Source organism: Oculina patagonica, chromosome 5, assembly GCF_052425735.1.
Source record: "Oculina patagonica isolate OP01 chromosome 5, crgOcupat, whole genome shotgun sequence".
NCBI lineage: Eukaryota > Metazoa > Cnidaria > Anthozoa > Scleractinia > Oculinidae > Oculina > Oculina patagonica.
The window spans coordinates 33,345,168-33,364,994 of NC_135762.1; the positions used below are offsets into that span (position 1 = coordinate 33,345,168).

The window sequence follows — 19,827 nt, forward strand, 5'->3', positions numbered from 1 at the left end:
AGGGTCAGTAATTATATACACTGAGTACAGTCAATAAAAAGACGTGACATGGATGACGTCATGACCCCTGACGTGACATAACATGTTTTCGTATTACACTGATAAACATCAATCAAAAGTCAGTCGTTTAGTATTGTGACAATTCAGGTATCTTTTGGTGCAGTTGAGGTAAGACACATTATTTGGACTTGTTCGGTTTGGGTGGCGACGCTCACTTATGTTTTCAATTTTCTCCATTTTGAAAACAAGTGATTCGAATTAAATGATGCACAAGCCACAAGCAGTCTGCGATATTCGCTTCTATCTAAATTGCACTCTCTTAGCCCTTCATAAGCAGGCTGAAGTTAAGGATTTAGTAGTCAGCTAATACGATTTGAGACCCTTTGGAAGACCAAAGCTACTGAAAGTAATGTTTGAATCTTATAGCGAGCTTATAGCGATAAACATTGCACTACAAGCAAAATAGGTATGTGGCTCACTGAATGGTTTTGGTGTTTTTATGATAATTAGTTCAAGTGCTTACTGAGTTATGTAAATCATAGCCATGATTCTTTCGTGAAGTATGAGAAGATTTTGTGTATTCAATTATCATCATTTTTTACTGCAGTTTACATGCTACAAGGAACTATTTTCTACCATAGCTATACAAGTTACCGCGAAGCAACTATATATGTAGCTGGGCCAACAAACTGACCGACAACTGATGCGGGTATTATAAGCAAAGCAGTTAACAAAGTAAATTAGCTATACAATAGCTGTTGTTTTGTTTTTCCTAGCTAGTATTGGCACTGGTTATATTGAACTGCTTGTAGTTGCATTGTCTCGACTGGGAAATGTGAATGCACACAATCCATGTAAAATGCTTGTTGGTGCAAATAGGATTCACTTTTCTATTTCAACACCTTTAATATTTAATTTTTAAAAAGATCTATACTGTCTGCATGTTTTGCAGTTCTGCTTGAAAGAGTTTGCCACATATTGTCTTTATTTTCCGCGTTGCCATAACAATTTTCATTCTGTACGATATCATCACGCGTGCATGAATATGCTGTTGGCATAACTGGCATAACTGAATAACGACCACCAAATACACTTACACTGGAGAAACACCTTTTTGTCCCTTAGAAGCTTAGAAACCCGTTGATAACCAGTTTTGTTTTTACATACAGTTGGCAGTTGCAGCAAGCACAATTTGATCAGTTCATTAGGCCTACTCTGGGACCCAAAATCGCCCAAAGTCGCCCAAAATCGCCTAAAGTCGCTCAAAATCGCCTAAAGTCGCCCAAAGTCGCTCTAAGTCGCTTTAAATAGTATAGATATTTTCTGTAACAATGCTTTATGGTGCACCAGTGATGATTCCCATGTACATGTATACCACAACTGTACTTAGGTCGGTCACCTAAAATTGCCTAAAGTCGCTCAAAATCGCCTAAAGTCGCCTAAAGTCGCCCAAAATCGCCTTAAATCGCCCAAAATCGCCCGTAATTTTGGACAAAATAAGCTAAAATCGCCTAAAGTCGCCTTAAGTCGCCCAAAGTTACGGCGACTTTGGGTCCCAGAGTAGGCCTGTTCATTCCGCGGGGACAAAATTTCAAAATGATATAAATTACCTGTGTAGAGCTATTTTTCATTCTCGAAAGAAGCAAATTTGCGTTATAGTTTTTATTTAACGAGCATGTTTTTATTGCTACCAGGTAACCAGTCTATTGTAAAAGTAAATAAATACCGTATCATACGCTCTCGCGCTCTTCCCACGTTACGTATACGAGCTGCATGGTTTGTCAGAGCAGATATTAACAAAGGAACATCAAAATAGCGGTCAAACTCGTGTCCTCATTTTAGTTTTAAAGGAGATCTGTTCACGTGGCAGAACACGGTTTTTAAGGCAACCAGATTTGCCACACTGCTCTATCAAATCTGTGAGTTTTTCCACTTTATTACTTTCTTCCAGTATTTCTGCAGTTTTATATTATTTTTGATATTTTCGAGTTTTTTTTTTTAAATAGACTGTGACGACTTTCTGACATCGTGAAAAAAATTTCATCCAAGAAAGAGCGGATCTACGGATCACTGTGCAAAAAGAGCAGTCTAAATCGTTGGAATAATAAGCTAGGCAGTTCTACCTTGACTTACTGATCATTTTAATACTGATTATTTCCTTTCACTTTTTTCTTTTCCAACTTTGTTGTTTGCTGATGCAGTAATTCGCTAATTTTGAATTGGACACCCAAGTTAAAAAGTTGTGTTTTTCCTTTTCAGACTTTTCTCCAAATCAGAATACGGTGTTTGCTTAACGTCATGTAACAGCGAAGATTATGGGCAACTGTAAGAGTGAACCTGACAAAGCCGTTGTCCAACCAAACCAGTCTGGCAAGTCTGGTCCGTCTAACAGCTCTGTTCAGTCTAACACAGTCAACAATAGGTATGTACGATATTGTCTACTACTGAAATTTTGGTTGTCATTTTTAAAAGGAAGCCCTAAAAGCCCAGACTTTTCACTTGTGTAGTAGCGACTGAAGATTTTGAAGTTAAGCGCAGAGAAACGTGACTTGAATAAATATGAATAAACTAAGCAAGCAAATAAAGGATGAAAGTAGGAAGTCACGCCCTGACTAAATCATTAAAAAAAAAAACATTAAATAAGCTGGTGGGGGGTTTTTTTTTTTTTTTTTTTTAATGGCAAAGGAACTTTCTGACTGGAATGTGATAACAAGCAAAAGGCAAGAACGCAGAATAACCAAAGAGGATATATACATGTAGATTGGCATATCCTATGCAGTTGAGACAATTCAGCTCAGCAGAGTTTTACCAAGCTAGCTTGTTAATTGGCTTTTAGACTAATTATTCGCAAAAATCGTGATCATAGTAACAACTTTGAACATTTTTGCTCGTATTACGAAGATGTATCATAGTGTTAGGAACACCCACTCGTAAGTTGATATCGTAGTCGGCTGAGCATAATTTGAGCACTCTGCGGACACAACACTCGGAAATGGGAAATGCATGGTGGACTTGAAAATAACATTCCCTTTAGTCCTGAAAATAATTATAGTCTTATTAAAATGCATCGGCTTATCACCAGATGGTCCCATCCGGATATACTTACTATAGGGACTGGACTTTATTATATTTATAGACCCAGAGAAGGTCTGTTTTTGGAGGACCGTTGGAGGCTTATCAAATATATCCAACGGAAAACTTCTTTTCTTTCAATTAAGACAGGCAGAAAACTGAGACGCTGCATTTCTTTTTTTGATTTTGAGAGGTTGAGGGTGGATGGGCCGCAAGCCGGAATTGAATCTTAAGGTTCATAATACACCAAGATTGACCTTTCTTGACTTCTCGCGTTCTTGTGTTCTGACCATTCGCATCGCCCACACTCAGGCAGTTTAGGGAGAGCATATACTTAAAATATTTCAGTTTCTGTACTGTTGATGACAAAGTGACTATAATTCAGTAATAGTGATAGCGCATCAGGCACATCCTTCGCCACAGTCAAAATTCTCTGCATCGCTGTTGGTAAGTTCAGTTGGAACCTCGCTCATGTTAGAACCTTTCTAGAACTTATTTTTTCGGCTTTTAAACTTAAATTTCTACATTTTGCATAGCACTTAACCTGTCTAGGCCATGCAGAGTGTGGACTTCAAGACGCCTGTGCATTTGCGCGAATATTCGTGTTTGTATACTTCTTCATGTGAACACCCGGAACATTGTCAGGGAGGTCGAGGGGGCTGAAGCGTTAACAAAGTCGAGAACAACAATTCAGTCGTACGAAAACAATTCAGTCGTACAAAAACAATTCAGTCGTACAAAAAAACGTTGGCTAACTGTACGTGACTGCTCGACATGTTCGTACGTGACGTACGTATTAAGTACAGATCAAGACGTGTTTCCGATCACCTTAATACCGGCTTAATACGCACTGCAATATCGGGAAAGTATCTTATCTTATTACGCACTGCAACAATCAACGCATTCGCATTCTGCACAGTAAGTCGAAATATTTTCCATTTCCTTGAAGATACCAATTATCCTTATTACAAATAGACTGTTTTATGAAGAGTGGAATTAAAAATGCAGGCCTACTTCTTAAACAACTGACCATAGCCTCTTGATATTTTGTGAGAGAGACCTTTAATGAAATAATTTATTTATGGTTTTGCTAAACACTGACATAGGCTTGGAATCATCGGGTTGATGATTCAATGCTCATAGTTATGTAAATCACAGTCATGCAAGACAAATTCTAACAGTTTTTGCTTCTTTAAAACTATGTACTTTAGATAGTGAAGAATATTGTTCTACATGACACGAGCGTGGAACAAAGAAAAAATCTGAGTCCCCGACGGGAATCGAACCCATGGCCCCAACCGGTATTTCTGGGAGGCCATGGGTTCGATTCCCGTCGGGGACTCAGATTTTTTCTTTGTTCCATGCTCGTGTCATGTAGAATAATATTCTTCACTATTTATCACCGAGCTTAAAATCTACCATCTTTATTATTTACTATGTACTTTAGATATTTACCGAGATTTTTTTAATGATGGTTTTTACTACGTTGTGTTGTAAAGTTCTTCCACAGCCGAGAAAGGCCTGTGAGTGTGTGATCACTGATTACGTCATCGATGATAAGTTCGTCTCTGTCATTTGAATCTCGGACTTTGTCGGGACACCTACCCCTCCCCAACCTACATTACCCTACATCGTTGGGCAAAATGTTAGGTTTGGGGAGGGGTAGGTGAGCAGTTTCCCAGAAACCTAAATTGATCCTGAATCTCATGGGGTTGGTTACAAACCATTGATTGAAGGGCAATATAATATTCAAATAACATTATCTTATTATGTAACTCGCTATGTAACTCGCTAGGGACTTGTCAGCATAGCTAAGAGAACAATGCACTATAATCATACATAAAAAAAAGCAGTAAACAGCTAATAATAGTTTGAATTTTCAGTCGTTTATTAGCTAGTGTTAATTGATTTTTGACGAATCAACGAACGTGACAAACTTGTGACATGCGCACATTTCCTTCTGTCCGCCTTACTAATACAGGGCATAAATTTGCTTTGCACACTTGGATGACGACAAAAGGCTCTTCAATACAGAGTCGAAGCCAATCTCTCCGGCTGTTTGCATCTGGTAGCGTATTGGAATCGTCTGTAGTAAGTGGCACAAATTTTAATTTAGACACTAGCTCTAAGGCTTGTCGTTTTGAGGCAGTCGTCTTACGAAGTAGTCGCTATTACCAAATTTTACCGCCTAGGTGAAATGAGGATTTAATTATGTTTAGGTCAACAGTTTCTACACGAATTAAACAATCCATTTGTTCAAATTCCGCCTAGCTTGAGCCTCATCCAGGCGTACGTTAAGCTGGGTAGTAGCGCAAAGAATTGCCGCAGTGAGCTCAGTTTTGGGGTCAATGTTTCTTTGCCTAACTCCCTAACTAACCGACCGCTTGGAACACCTTGTTAAGGCGGTCACGCCTTCAACTCATTTGCAATCATGTCTATCAACCAGTTATTTTTGTGTATATTTTCGGAATAATCAAGGTCATGGTAAGTGTTATCAGCCAAAGCCGACTCGGTTTAAAAGCTTGTTCGGACGTGTAAAATTTCTTCAGGCACCCACTACAATTTAAAGACCCGTGAAAAAACTATAGCGTGCTTTTAGAGGCTAAGCTGCTAGTCTCGCGTCGGTTTTTGGCATTAATATTTGCATTGCCTGCTAAAGCAGACTAATATAAGCTGTTTTCAACTTGTGTAAATATTCTGCTCGTTACCCTTCGTCAGCCAAACGTGGCGGCCAATTTAGCATAAACAATTGCCCGGGGGAATGTTTGAGAGAAGCCGTATGTCTGTTGACAGTTTAGCATTTGCATTTTATCGACAATGAATTGAATGCCGTGGGATAGATTAATGCCTCGCTATACAAAGCACTCCGACAAATGCAGTTGAAGTGGTCAGAAGTGGCGTTATTTCTGCATAAAGTTTTCCTGATTGATTGATTGATGCGGCTGTTATTTTTTTTTAATTATTGTTTCGGTGCCATGACACAATATGTCGGCTGAAGGAATGCTGATTTTTTGTACACATGTCATATACATATAGATCTATCTTTTGTTTTGGGTTTTTTGCTCAAATTTTACCATGAATGTCATTTCAACAAGCATTAATATTAATAACTCTGATTAAAGACAATTGCCCTATTCTTTCATAAAAGCACCTGGCATGGAATTTCTGCATGCGTTAGGGTCGGGCAAGGAAGTTTGCTTTTTTAGTTTTGAAATTAACCATGTAAATCAAAATTATAACGTTTTAACTTAGTTTTGGCACTAAGGCCTGAAATAAAATTTGAAAGAAAAGTTAACAATATAACGAAATGAGCTGAAGAGACTACAAAGTGTCTATCTTTTGTACAATTAGAGCAGTTTTCAATTGAGTGTTGTAAAACCAAAACCAAAGTAATTACTCTGTCCAATCACAAAGTACACAGACAATCCAGTGAGCCAATCAAAACTCGAAGCAAATACATGTAGCTGACGCGAAGCGCGGGATAACGTGCGCCCGCGAGTCATGATTGGTTTTGGTTTTAGTTCTAATTGGCTAAGAAAGTGGCGCGAGATTTTTTAACCAACCACTAAGCGCAGAAATGCAAAACCAAAGCAAACGCAAACTACTTTCGACACTCAAGTGAAAACCCCTCTAAACAATGAACAGCCAACAATGGATAGGAAAACTAACCATCAAGCCGCACGCAACCTGTTCTGTTTTTCCGCTTCAATTTCTGAGTATTTGGCTACTTTTCCTGTTGACGATTTTTCCGTGCAATAAAGCAGAATATTCCCTATATAAATGAAGATTACTTAAATAAGAAGTCAGTTTTATCAACAGTTGTTGCATGAAAACAAAGTGTGGACAGTGTGTATAAAAGGAACGAGCAATGTGATTTGACACTGAGAAAGACTGGTCTTTGATCCTTGTTGCACAAGCTTGACGGCAATACAATTTATCTTTTTCGTCCGGGGGTTTTGTGTGGGGAGAATTTATAAACTACATCAGTGCGAGGTTATGCGCACGCAACTATACGCCTTGGCAGCCAATGCTTTCTCAACCCCAGAGCTCTTCATGCGCAGAAGACAAGAGCCCTGGGATCGAGAATTCAGAGGAATGCAGCCAATGGAATTATAATGTTCGGCGAACGTGACAGATTCATACGAACAAACTTCTTTCTCACTCCTTTACCTTAAATTCTGCCGGTCATATTTGTTTGCTTGAATTGGTAAGTAATGATATCGTTTTTCGAATCACGGCGTTGTTTAGAAAGTGTTAGGCGACAAGAAGGAAGAATTGCCGAGAAGAGAACTTTAACCTGCCTGTGAACTACTTCTTATTTGAACCCGAGTGGCTCTCAAGGGACTAAGACCAATAAGAAGCATAGTCGCGCTCTGTTAAAAGAAGTGCTCGGTCTTCTAAGTATATATGAGTATCACTGGACACAGCCCTTATCTTAATGGCCTTATTCAAGTTTACTATGTGCATGGAGTCTTCAATAATATTACACATGACCAACAAACCAAAGTACACACATATCTCATTTCAATTTCGAATCTTTACATACAAGTGAGTTATCCACACAACATGTCACGCTGTCGTTCAAGTTGTTGCAGCTATATGTAAATACGCCTCAGGTGAAAACACAACTAGCCAGTGTTAGTCAAAACGACAAAAAAGTGCAAACATTTGTAGTTAAACTTATACTTAAAGAGCCAGCTATTAGCGAAGACAAGACATACCAGTTCGTATCAAGAGAGATTAATAAACATTCAGTCACGCATGCAGAAATATCAGGCAAAAGCAATGTTTGTATCATGTCGAGTTGCCCGGTGTGTAAACAGAATTCACTTTGAGCAGTCATCCTGTTTAAACATCAGGTAACACATCCGACTACACCACATTGCAGCAATTTCAGTCTTAATGAAAATATTTCATTTAAAAGCCATTTTTGGTTAATATATTATTGAATTTATTCTGCTCGGTAAAACAATAGATCATTGACTTAGTATCGCGACTAATAATCCAGATAACCTTGTTGCCCTGCAGACATATCACATCCGTTGTTAATATCCAGGATATTTTTTATAACCTGATATTGTATTTATATATTATTTTTCATTTCCAGAACCCCTAAAGAAGACATCATGCCTTGTAAGTGTTTTTGTTTGTTTAATCGTGTAAAACGTTGTTATGCTTCCTTCTTATCTCTGAGATAACCTGAGATCGTGCCCTCCCTACTTTTCACTCCGGGAAAAAGGGTGATTTCTTTTTCCCCTCTCCTTCTCGAAAAAAGAATGCCTGATCGTAGGTATCTCCAAGACTGCTTTCGTTCCTGTGTAACACTAAATAGGGGGATGGGAAGGTGGGGAACCGGATCCTAATATTATTATTATTGTATGCGCAGGTTCCGTTGAAGTAATACTGACTTTCCGCGATACAAGGTGAAGTTTAGCCTTCGCTGCAACGCAGGCTAGGTGAAGTTAAACTAACAGAATAATTCACGCATTATTTCTAGGGCGAAATATTGGATATGATGTCTACAAAAGTATTATGGGGGAAGAGATGTTCAAACAGAAGATCGAGGAATTTGAAAAGGTACGAGCGAGGATGCATCTCCGATTAATTCTTGTTTTTGTGTGTGTGTGTGTGTGTGTGTGTGTTTAATTTTTATTGTTTTTTGTAAACAGATCACACACACACAAACAGACAAACGCCTGATCGTAAATAAACTGTATTCTTCGATTTTGTTTTTAAAGCCTCTTCCTCCGCCTGGACTTTTTGACGCTTCCAAACTGGCGTACAACACCACCAAACTCAAGCTACTCTTCGGTCTAAAGGTGCTTATCAAGGGTCAACGGGGAACCCACCCAATTGGAGTCGGATCCGAGGGCATCGCCACAATTGTTTCTAATCCCAAGATCCCAAAGAACGAGTTTTTTACTCCTGGACGTTCGTTCCCAGTCTGTCTGCGTCACTCCACTATCCAGTCAGTTGATGACGTGTTGATTGATTTCTGCGGCGGTGCGTTGAGGTTTGCCGGAAGTGACGACACGGAAAGTCCGTGCGACCTTGTAATGGGGACTGGACCGACAACCCCTTTGTGGAGCGCTCAAGCCATCTTTGACGCAGTAAGAGCCAAGGTTTCAGGAGATTTGAAAACTTATCTGCTGCTCGGTCCTGACCAGTAAGTAAAAAGCTAAGCCAGAACGACCATTAGCTAACTTATTTGTTCAATCCTATACACAATGTAGTTATGTTTTCTGCCGATATTATCTTGGTTTTCTTTTACCGTTTAACTAAAATCCTTAAAGCTAGAATTGTAAAGATTTAGGTCTTGACTGTATTAAAAAACAATTTTTGTTTTTGCGAGCAGCCTGGTAGCCAACATTGGCGGCCTGCGTCAAAAGCCCGACTCTTTGTACGACCAGCGGTATTACTCTGAAGTGATCTTCGATTTTAAGGCGTTGGATGGAGTGAAGCGTTACGTCAGATTCCGGCTGATGCCAGCTGACGGGTCACCGGAAACAGGTTTACTGTCCGAGGAAGTCCAGTGGCAGCCTTGGTAAGTAACTATAAAAGGCGCAGTTATGATCAAACAAATACACTTAAAGGAGAAGTGTCACGATATTTTAAGCCATTTTTCTGATACTTCTAAATTCAAGGAAACCTCAAAATAATAATTTTCTAACGTAGAAAAACAACAAAGGAGTAAAAAGGAGTAAAAAAATGCGAAAATAACCAAGAATGGTTTCGACTGAGGAAGATTAAGAGAGATTACAAACATCTAGAAAAAACTTGCCAGTTTTTTCAAGATGAGTTCTCCGTGACGTAGCTACTTTAAAAGTTCGTTAGTATTAAGCCCGGGTGGTTTTAGTAGAGAACTGCGTTTGCCTGTGGAGATCTAAAATCTCGCCTTCGGCAGTTATCCCCGCCCCTAATTTGAAACGTTTAGTGCTCTAGTGAGCTTTTCTTTAGTATAAAAGTGGAATTACCAGTTTACCAGTTAAAAACCAAAAACGACTGCAATCCTGCTTAAATCGTTTCTCGGAAGGCGCAAGCACCGAAAGCGTGGTTCATCGCGTGCAAAGCTCTGTCTTGACATTCGCTTCAGAACTCGCGTTCAAAGACCGCGCACATTCGCATTCTAAAACTAAAACGGGCGTGCTTGACACGACAGCCTCTTCCCTCCAGTGCGGGTTTCTAATTTCATTTGGTGGCATCAAACTTAGAGAAGCTTTTAAAATAATGAATAAGAAGTAAGCTTCACTGTTAAATAGGAACACTGAGTATTATAACTAATTACTGATAAACTTCAATCGTCGCTCGAAACAAACAAAGGCAAAACAACTTAAACAGCAAAAGATTTTGTTGTGTTTTCGTAGTTTTATCCAGGTTTGCGTCGATTGTTGTGGCATATTTTTATACGTCCCTCTTTCCAAAATGTAGGGTTAGTGAAAGATCACCAACTGAGACGTTACCGATGGACTACCTCAAGCGAGAGTACAGAGAGAGAATAACTCGAGGACCACTCGAGTACAAACTCCAGCTACAGCTGCATGAGGCTAAGGACGATGATCCGCCAATGACACTTCAAGTCGGGAGAGAATGGGACGAGAAGACCCACCCATGGTTAGATTTGGCTGACATCAAAATGACGACATTACTGTCTCCAACAGCAACGGAACGTCTGAAGTTTACTCATTGTAACCTACCGTCCACGATTGGTTTGCTACCAGCTCAGTCGAGTGACGATCCTAACTGCGTTGTTCACATTCGTAACGAGGTGTACGCTTGGTCTCAGAAGCTTCGCGCCAATAGGTCAAACAAGCTCGTCCCAGAGCACATGGCGTCCTATCTCATCAGAGTGGAAACTGGGAGCCAGTCAGGAGCTGGAACGGATGCTACCATTTCCATTTCTCTGACAGGTAAAGTGGTGATGTATTTTTGCGAACTTGTGCAATATTGAAACAATAAGGTTTTTTGAAATAATTGTTCCTAGTTTTCAAGGAATTTTTCTTTAAACAAATGGTTCCGCAATCGTTCATTGATGACCGTAACCCGGCTAACAAATTTCCGATCAAATGTCAAATCTTTGTTAAATATTTGCCGCAATTTTTTTAGTCTGCACCAGGAATATGGGATTTGTCAAGTACTGATTTTTTTGTATACGCAGAGTGTTCACTTTTTATTGCCAATTAATCAGTTTTGAGCGGAAGTCTTTAAACAAGGACTATCAAATTTGAACTGGGCAGAGCCCACGTCCTTGAGTTCCTTGGTTTTGACCAAAAGAAAAGCGGGGTCTGGGACGAGTTTAACCATGGGTGCAATCTCGTCACCATAGGCCGTGATCCTTCTGGTCTGCGCCAGGGATCGGGACCTCTGGGCTAGTCTGAAAGCTCGCCATAAACAAGGCCACATCTCATTGGCTGTTCTTGTTCAAACTTGTTCATTTCATCCACAATCTCCAGCGCACGTGTACATTCGTAGCGGAACCGGTTTTTCCTGGTTTCGGTTTTTTTTTTCGTCCAGAGCCGGTGATTTTCCCGACCGCCTGTCAAGGGGAACGCAGGCTCTGGGAACGAGATTGCCATGCGTGTGAATTGGACATTTTTGCGCTTGCGCAGTTCTAATTGAAACGCGTGCCAAATTTGTTTCAAGGTCACTTCCTGAAAAAACCTCCAGCAGAAATTAAACGCACACTGCGTCCATAACTAAATTAAGCTATTGTTAACTGAAATTAACTGTAAAATGAACTATTAAAAGTTGATCCAATTCACTCCACATTCATGAAACTGTATTGGGTGACCAAATGCAAAGCTGTATTTTCTAGCTCAGGGGTAGTTTAACTAAGCCAAAAAGCCCTTATTCACGAAAATTTAAAGATTATTAGCTTAATTGTTGTCTCGTAATGTCGGAACCAAAGGCAAGACAGATATGATCAAGTTAGACAACTGGGGCAATGATTTTGAACGCCCCTGTATGTTCTAGCTAAGGGGTAGTTTAACGTTAACTAAGCCATAAAGCCTTCATTCACGTACATTTAAAGATTATTAGTTTAATTGTTGTCTCGTAATGTAGGAACCAAAGGTAAGACAGATCTGATCAAGTTAGACAACTGGGGCAATGATTTTGAACGAGGAGATGTGGATGAGTATTCTGTGGAAGCGATGGACGTGGGCGAAGTTCTTATGATTCACCTTCATAATGACGGCGGCGGATGGTGGTACAAGAATCCTGATTGGTTTGTTAACAAGATCTCCGTGTTAAGCTCTTCGCAGGACGACCCATTCGAGTTCCCGTGTTATCGCTGGGTGCTGTCAGATATGGTTGTCTTTGAAGGAAAAGGTAATTTCAAGAATGGCGCCTGGAATGTTACATAAGACATTTTTTTTAGAGTTTAAGCACTATCAAACGAAAGGCAACTAGAGGTGACAAAATTGTGAAAGTAATGCACCAGCGTTAACCCGTGTACAAACACAAGCCCTTTTCAAAACTTCTGGTTGTTTTCTCTATTATCTGCATGACGCACGTTTTCCTAATTAGCGTTTCATTTTCTGCGCCTGTGGCTCAGTAAAATTCCTGCTGAATGTGTCGCCTTATTCTGGGCGATGTACGTAAAACAAAGGTTACAGCTAAAAGAGGATTCATCTGTCAGAGAAAACGACCTGTGATCCTTGACAAAGTATATTAACTTGATTACCTTGACATAAAACGAGTACACGATTGTTTTCCTATAAATATATTCAGTCAGTCACTTCCACACAACAACATTGCAGCTCCATTTATGTTAATAGTCTGACATTTACTGATCCTTTTTGTATAAGCGAACTTCTTCATCGGAAGTGGATGTTAACTCCTTTTCTGCAACTCTATCTTTGCAGCCATTCTTCCCTTCCAAGACCAACCAGACGCCGTCAAAAAGCAACGTAGTCTTGAACTACAGCAACGCCAGGAGAGTTATAAATGGGGAAGCCAAGAAGTCTTTCAATACCTTCCTGGTTATCTTCAAGCCAAGACCCACGCTGACATACCAAGAGATTCTCAATTCTCCAATGAAGCCAGAAATACCATCAGCGAAGACAAGCATAAGGCGATGCTGGACATTGGCCTCGCTTATTTGTCAACACTTTTCGACAGCTGGGATAATTTCGACGACTTCCAAAAGATCCTTAACAGGGCATATGGTGGCGTGCCGAAGATTGTCGAAAACGACCGATGGATGACCGATAAAGTCTTCGGCTCGATGTTCTTGAATGGCTGCAACCCGAATACCATCCAGCGATGCGAGAAGCTGCCAAGTAATTTCCCTGTTACCGAAGACATGGTGAAAAGCTGTCTGGATCGTGGAAAAACGCTGCAAGAGGAAATAAAGGTAAGAGAGGATATCTGACACTTTTTTCTCTAGCAAAATAAAATTGCTGTTGATAAATAAGGATGCTGTTCGTGGAGGGGTTATCTATCAGACAGTGATTTCAGGTTTGACGGTTCTTTTTGTTTCACCTTATTTCAAGTGCATTTAAACGTTTTTGAAACTACAATCAGTCGGTAGAACAAATATCATTTTTTATACCATGCCATAGAACCGGAATACAGCCATTTATCAGAATTCAGAAAAGCCGTTGTATATTCGACGGTATTCAACTCAACATTCCCATCGTGCGCTGCGATCTTATTCTCGACGAAATTTAGTAAGCGTATTTTCTATGGCATGGTATAAAATAGTTACACAACACTTTCTCGTGGTATACTATGGAATATCCCACTTGTCACTTGTATTTTCTTGGTATACACACTCGCCTAAAGGCTCGTGTGTATACCGAAAAAATACAAGTGACTCGTGGGATATTCCATAGTATACCACTCGAAAGCGTTGCACTAACTAGTATATATTGAGAACCGGTATTTAAACATTTATCGAGAACTCGGCTGTGGGCGGACGGATTGCAGAAAATACATAGTGTTTCCTCTTGGCAAAGTGTTGACTGTATCAATTTCTATCTGCAAAACTGAAGTCCAGTGCGTATACAAAGACAAACCTCGAAAACGGCATTCAAAACACGCCTTATTCACTAATTTAAAATGGAAACAATTAAGATCGATTTATTTATTACAAATTGCAAAATGAACTTTTAAGAACACTTTCCTATGTTCATTGCCATCTGTTTCTTGAAATAGGCAGGTCACGTATACATTGTGGATTACAAGGAGCTTGAAGGGATCAACACCACAGGGAAGTCCACTTACATGGCACAACCCCTGGGACTCTTTTACGTCAATGCCTCGGGTGACCTGGTACCAATTGCCATTCAACTCCTCCAGCAACCCAGTGACACCAACCCAATATGGACTCCTGGTGATGCACAGTATGATTGGCTCCTGGCAAAGATGTGGCTACGTCACGCTGATCATCAAATACAGCAGGTATTTATTAACGTTTACCTTAGTCACTTTTTTCTAGAGAAAAATAAGTCAAAGACGTATAGAATAGTTGAAGACTCACATTTGAAAGCAAGTTATAAATCGTTGGAAAAGTTATGTACACTGAAAATCACGAGATTAAAATGTAATTCTTACAAAGCTACTTAACTGACAATGAACGATTAAAAGATTACATAACTACCTGCAGACATAAAATAGGCCTATTTCGATATTAATTCTAACTTGGCGCTATGGCTTCTTGGAAAAAGAAAAAAATATTTATTCACCCTTCAATTTCGATGTGATTTACTCTGTTTTATTCCCTTCAGCCTCTGCTCCAAGTTGAGATTTAAATTTATCGAAATTGGCCTATTTCGCGCTAACTTAAACATGTAATCAGTATCGGTGGTGACCTGGAGTCATTGAAACGTCATTCAGTGTTTTGTCGCTAGTTTTTCTGTAGTCTAAAATTCAAGGAGTAATCCAATATTCCCTTCAGTTCCTCGCACTGTGCTCTGGCCGAGGCGCTGCGTTGTGTTCTTGGGAAAGACACTTTACTCATCTTACACATAGTGCATCTTTCAACCCAGGTGTATAAAAGGGTACAGGCTAATTTAATGCTGGGGCCGTGGAAACCTGCAATGGACTAGCTTCGCATCCGGGGGGAGTAGTAATACTCCTAGTCGCTTCACGCTACACATGCCGGGATAAGCTCCGGCCTGATGGGCCACTAGGCTCGTATGTAGACTTTACCTACCTAAATAACCTCCTTACACATAACAAAAATTGCATGGTACATTATTTGTTTTTCCACAGGGGAGCACTCACCTGCTCAGGACCCACTTGGTGATGGAGGCATTTGCTGTGGCTGCGTGGCGTCAATTACCGTCGCTTCATCCCGTCTTTCAAACTTTATTTCCACACCTTCGCTCCGTGATGGCAATCAACAACTTCATCCGAAACGACACAGCTACCAATGAAGGAGGCATGCAGCTGTTGAAGAACACTTACAAGACATTCAAGTTTGGCATGCTGTCGTTACCTGAAATGCTGAAAGAGAGAGGAGTGGACGATCCAAAGAAACTACCCAAGTTTTATTACAGGTAATTTATAAATACATGACATGACTTTAAAAAATTGTAACGAATAAAAAAATTAAAAAACATTGTAACGAATTCCACTTTAAGTTAACTGTACAACACTGCGAGTAGAAAGAAGATGATTGGATAAGCCTTCTCACGAGTATCATGACGTGTATGATCTGTTTGGAAGGTAACCGAAATTTTATACCTTAATTAAAGGGACTGTGTTACGGCAAAGTTAAGTTTATCGTATTAAGTTTTGCCAAATGTTCGCTATGAACTTTATGTTTGCAAAGGAATACCTCTATGGATCGAAATGACAAAAACATTGCAACCAAATGTGTCTCCCGGGCGTTGTAACTTAAAATTGCAAGCAGACATTGAAAACTATTCAGCCCAACAATATTTCAAAAACCCAAATCGCAATCCGTTTTAACCTTCGTCGCTTTTGGCCATCCCTACCTTCCTCTGTATTTGCTGTGTTTTTGAAATGTTCCTTCACTGTTTTAGCGATTATATTATTTTTATATTTCGCTGAATGTAAAGGCCATTTCCCATGCCTAATTTTGGCTTGTTAAAATCCGTCACACAGTTCCTTTAAGACGTTTAGGTAACACCATTAACTCATGTTTTTCCGCCTTCAATAAAGTTCCGAGTCACCTTTTTTAAATCAACACTATATGTCTGTTGTTGTTGTTGTTGCTTTCAGGGATGATGCTCTCCGTTTATGGGAAGCGGTTAAAACTTTCATAACGGAAGTCATTGGTATCTACTACAAGTCAGATGATGACGTTTCCAAGGACAACGAGATTCAAGCCTGGGTTAAAGATGTTCATGATAACGGCTTTCCTGTGAGAGAGGGTGACGTCGACCACGAGTTTCCAAAGAGCCTGCAAACACGTGATCAGCTTATCCACATGCTCACGTGCGTTGTGTTCACGTGCTCGTGTCAGCACGCGGCAGTGAACTTTGGTCTGATGGACGTGACAGGCTTTGTCCCCAACACTCCTTCCCTGATGCGCCAACCACCTCCCACCAAGAAAAATGAGGCAACTTTGAAGTCCATAATGGCGACCCTCCCGGACAAATCTCAGGCTGCTAAGCAAATAGCTTTCATGTATGTGTTGACACGATTTGCTGAGGATGAGGTGAGTACAGAAGCTCACATGGTATTGAAACAGACAGGCGGGTCGAAATAACCTTTGGAATCATAAACCTCTTTTTCTTTCCCTAACCCCAATTGACCTCGCTCCCATTTCGTGGCTTCATAGCTCAGTTGGTAGAGCATTGCACCGGTACCGCGAAGGTCACGGGTTCGAATCCCGTTGAAGCCCTGATTTTTTTCTAGGCTTCTTTATTCCAATTGCTTTAATTGGAAATTCACTGCGATGATTATTTATCACTATCACCATTACCACAATTTCACCATGAAATAATCTGGCCCTGAAGCAGATTAGCTGTGCTAGTTGAAATATTGGCTAATAAATCTTGCCCTCTTGTCCTCAGCCTAGAAAATTAACCTAGTTTCAATTTAAATTATTCGGGTTACACAGCAACTTGTAAATGTTAACTCGACTTAACTGACTTTTTTGCTGAAGTTATTGTGCTTCCAATGTATAAACACCAGCTTTTTCTTTGTTTCTATCTTAGCGTTTTATTGGTGACATCACACACAGCCTCTTGACTGGTGACGAAGCAGATGATGCAATCACTCGCTTCCAGGGTGCACTCCAGAAGATTTCGGATTCTATCAAGGCTCGCAATGAATCGATGGAATTGCCTTACATCAATCTGTTACCCGAACGAATTCCTGATAGCATTGGTGTCTGAAGCACTGATTCTCAACTAAATGTGAAGGACAGTAAATGTCAATTCAAGTACTAATCATTTACATAAATCATTTTGCACAAGAGAATTTACTGGTAAATCTTGTATGCAGTTCTTAGAATTTTAAAATGTTTGTGTGCTTATGTTACGAACCTTCTAAATTGGTTAAGAATGGGTTTGTAGTGTGTGTCTAAGTTTTTACAATAAACCCACAAATATAAAAAGCAACATCATTACAAGGAATAAAGCAATGATGTATCACTACACATGTAACATTAAAAGTTGGTTTGCTCCACTGTTGTCTTAGAACGCGTTTGATTTTCTTATCCATTACTCTCACTAAGTTTTTTTTTTATCGGAGAATCAGGAAGGAAGCGTTCCAAATTTTGACTAATCACCTTTCACGGAGACTATTAAAGGGACTACGTCACGGGGATTTCACAGATGTTTGAGAAAATGTTTTTACTAACGCAGATAAAAATCTCTTATTTCATCAAAAATGTTCATTGCCAAATACTGCGAGGGCAAAATGCCTCACAAAGAAAAAAGGAACGGAATTCTGATAATTCATCAGCAGATTGCCAATACGTCGTCGTCGAACTAAAGGCAGCAAAGAAGGTCAGTTTCTTCAAGGCAGGCACAAAACAAATCCTAATTGGAGCTAAAATTATTTGTGCCCTTTTGCATGAAGATCACAAAGAAATTACCATTCCTGTTTACAGTTATTGCAACGCCATTTCAAACTGGCCTGGCTGTCACCGTCGCCGTTACTATCATGTATGGTGGCTGTTTCTGTCACTGTCAGTGGTACTGTTACCGTAACTATCACTGTCACTGGACAAGCTACACCAGCTCCACCTTGCATAACAAAGCTGCAAAGCCAGCGCGGTCATCAGCACCCTTCTATACGACAGTGAATACTTACATACTCCATACAAGAACAGAAGCGCCAGCTGTTCCACCTAAGGTGTCTAGCTAGCTTTTGAAGGATCCTTGGAATTACATGGTAGGACAAGGTGCGAAACAACGACCTTCTCTCTAGCTGTTATCCCATCCATACTCACACTCCTTCCTCAAAGTGGTCTACGTTACGCTGCCATCTGAAATAAAAACAATACGAGAAGGGCCAGGAGACTAGCCAGTCATCAGCAGGACCAACCTGTTCCACAACAGGCATCTGTCTTGATGGTCTCCCTCGCAGCCGTTTTTAGTGTCGTCACGCAACATTCCGAATGTTGCGTAACGACACTAAAAACGGCTGCGAGGGAGACTACTGTATTGAATGCCATGGCTGCAGCAGAGATCGCAAATCTTGGATTTGCCACTTTCACATTTCCCATAATACACTTTGTTTGGAAACAAAGCCCTCTCTAGTAAACCAACAAAGTGTAGTATATGAATATAAATGTAATTCGTGCGATGCGAATTATATTGGCTACACGAGCCGCCACCTTCACCTGCGCATCGAGGAGCACAGATACTCCGTAATTGGTAAAAACCTTCAAGAACAACACAATCAAAAGCCGATCGACCTTCACAGCCAATTTGCCATCCTAAAGAAATGCCGCGGAAAGTTTGAGTGCCTAATTTACGAGATGCTCCTAATTAGGAAAAAGAAACCATCCCTGAACACTCAAAAGGACTCCATTCCAGCGAAACTGTTACTTAGTTATGCACATTTTTCTGTTTTCCACGCCTCATTTATTGTAATTTAGTTTCACACTTTCTTTTCTATAAATATCGTTCTGTACCATGTAAAATTTGCATTTGATAATGGTGACATGTCATCGCCGAAACGTCATGTACTTTTAGCGTTGATATTTATTCTGAAATACACTTTGTTTGCCTCCCAAAATTGTGCATTAGCATTGATTTTAATTTTTCTTGGGACATAAGTCGTCCCAAGAGAAATTGAAAACGGTACTTATGAAAATTGGGGGACGGGGGGCATTCAAAATGAATTATTGGATATGTGGAAATAAATGGCCAATTGGCCTCTACAGACACACGGGACGATGGTCATCGACAACCCCTCACGGTGCATTCCATAGTTGATCGCTTGCCGCGGGTTGCCAACAACTATCGTCATAGTCACTGTCACTGGCACTGTCAGCGTTACTGTTAATATCAGTGTTGCTGTTACTGCCACTGTACATGTTACTGTTACTGTCACTTTCACCGTCACTGTAAGTGTTACTTTGTTACTGACACTATTATACAATGCCAATGTCAGTGTTACTGTTACTGTACTTGTGACTTGTTACTGTCACTCTAGTCACTTTTACTGTCACTGTTACTGTAAGTCAGTATCACTTTTACTGCATGTCACTTTAACGGTTGCTGTTACTATTACTGCTACCGTTACTGTTACTTTATGTGTGTCACTGTTACAGTCTACACTGCAGTGCACTCTATATGCTGCAAGCTGCATCTGCATGCTGCAGGC

General features: G+C 40.1%; 1 protein-coding gene and 1 non-coding gene across 6 annotated transcripts; both read left to right on the forward strand.

The window, feature by feature from the left end:
• Positions 1-66: 66 nt before the first annotated feature.
• On the forward strand, positions 67-17,678 carry LOC144653727 (allene oxide synthase-lipoxygenase protein-like). Of its 5 annotated transcripts, none has more exons than XM_078513796.1 (13): positions 67-168; positions 2,260-2,422; positions 8,180-8,205; positions 8,570-8,649; positions 8,811-9,238; positions 9,428-9,616; positions 10,501-10,979; positions 12,133-12,399; positions 12,936-13,426; positions 14,230-14,475; positions 15,289-15,575; positions 16,264-16,702; positions 17,205-17,678. In XM_078513796.1, exons 2-13 carry the CDS (start codon positions 2,316-2,318, stop codon positions 17,382-17,384), a joined length of 3,219 nt encoding a protein of 1,072 aa, XP_078369922.1. In that variant the 5' UTR covers positions 67-168; positions 2,260-2,315; the 3' UTR covers positions 17,385-17,678. The 5 variants fall into 5 exon arrangements, with proteins under 5 accessions (XP_078369922.1, XP_078369923.1, XP_078369926.1 ...); XM_078513797.1 differs by lacking the exon at positions 67-168 and adding an exon at positions 445-466; XM_078513800.1 differs by lacking the exons at positions 67-168; positions 2,260-2,422 and adding an exon at positions 3,432-3,519.
• Trnat-ggu (transfer RNA threonine (anticodon GGU)) lies at positions 16,816-16,888 on the forward strand. Its single transcript has one exon. It is a non-coding gene; the product is annotated as a tRNA-Thr (tRNA).
• Positions 17,679-19,827: the final 2,149 nt, after the last annotated feature.

What these genes read in the sequence shown, in the direction of transcription:
- LOC144653727 (XM_078513796.1), top strand. Translation starts at nt 2,316, where the DNA reads ATGGGCAACTGTAAGAGTGAACCTGACAAAGCCGTTGTCCAACCAAAC. An exon ending in TCTAACACAGTCAACAATAG is followed by an intron (nt 2,423 to 8,179) that starts GTATGTACGATA and finishes TTTCATTTCCAG; the next exon opens with AACCCCTAAAGAAGACATCA. An exon ending in CTACCCAAGTTTTATTACAG is followed by an intron (nt 15,576 to 16,263) that starts GTAATTTATAAA and finishes TGTTGCTTTCAG; the next exon opens with GGATGATGCTCTCCGTTTAT.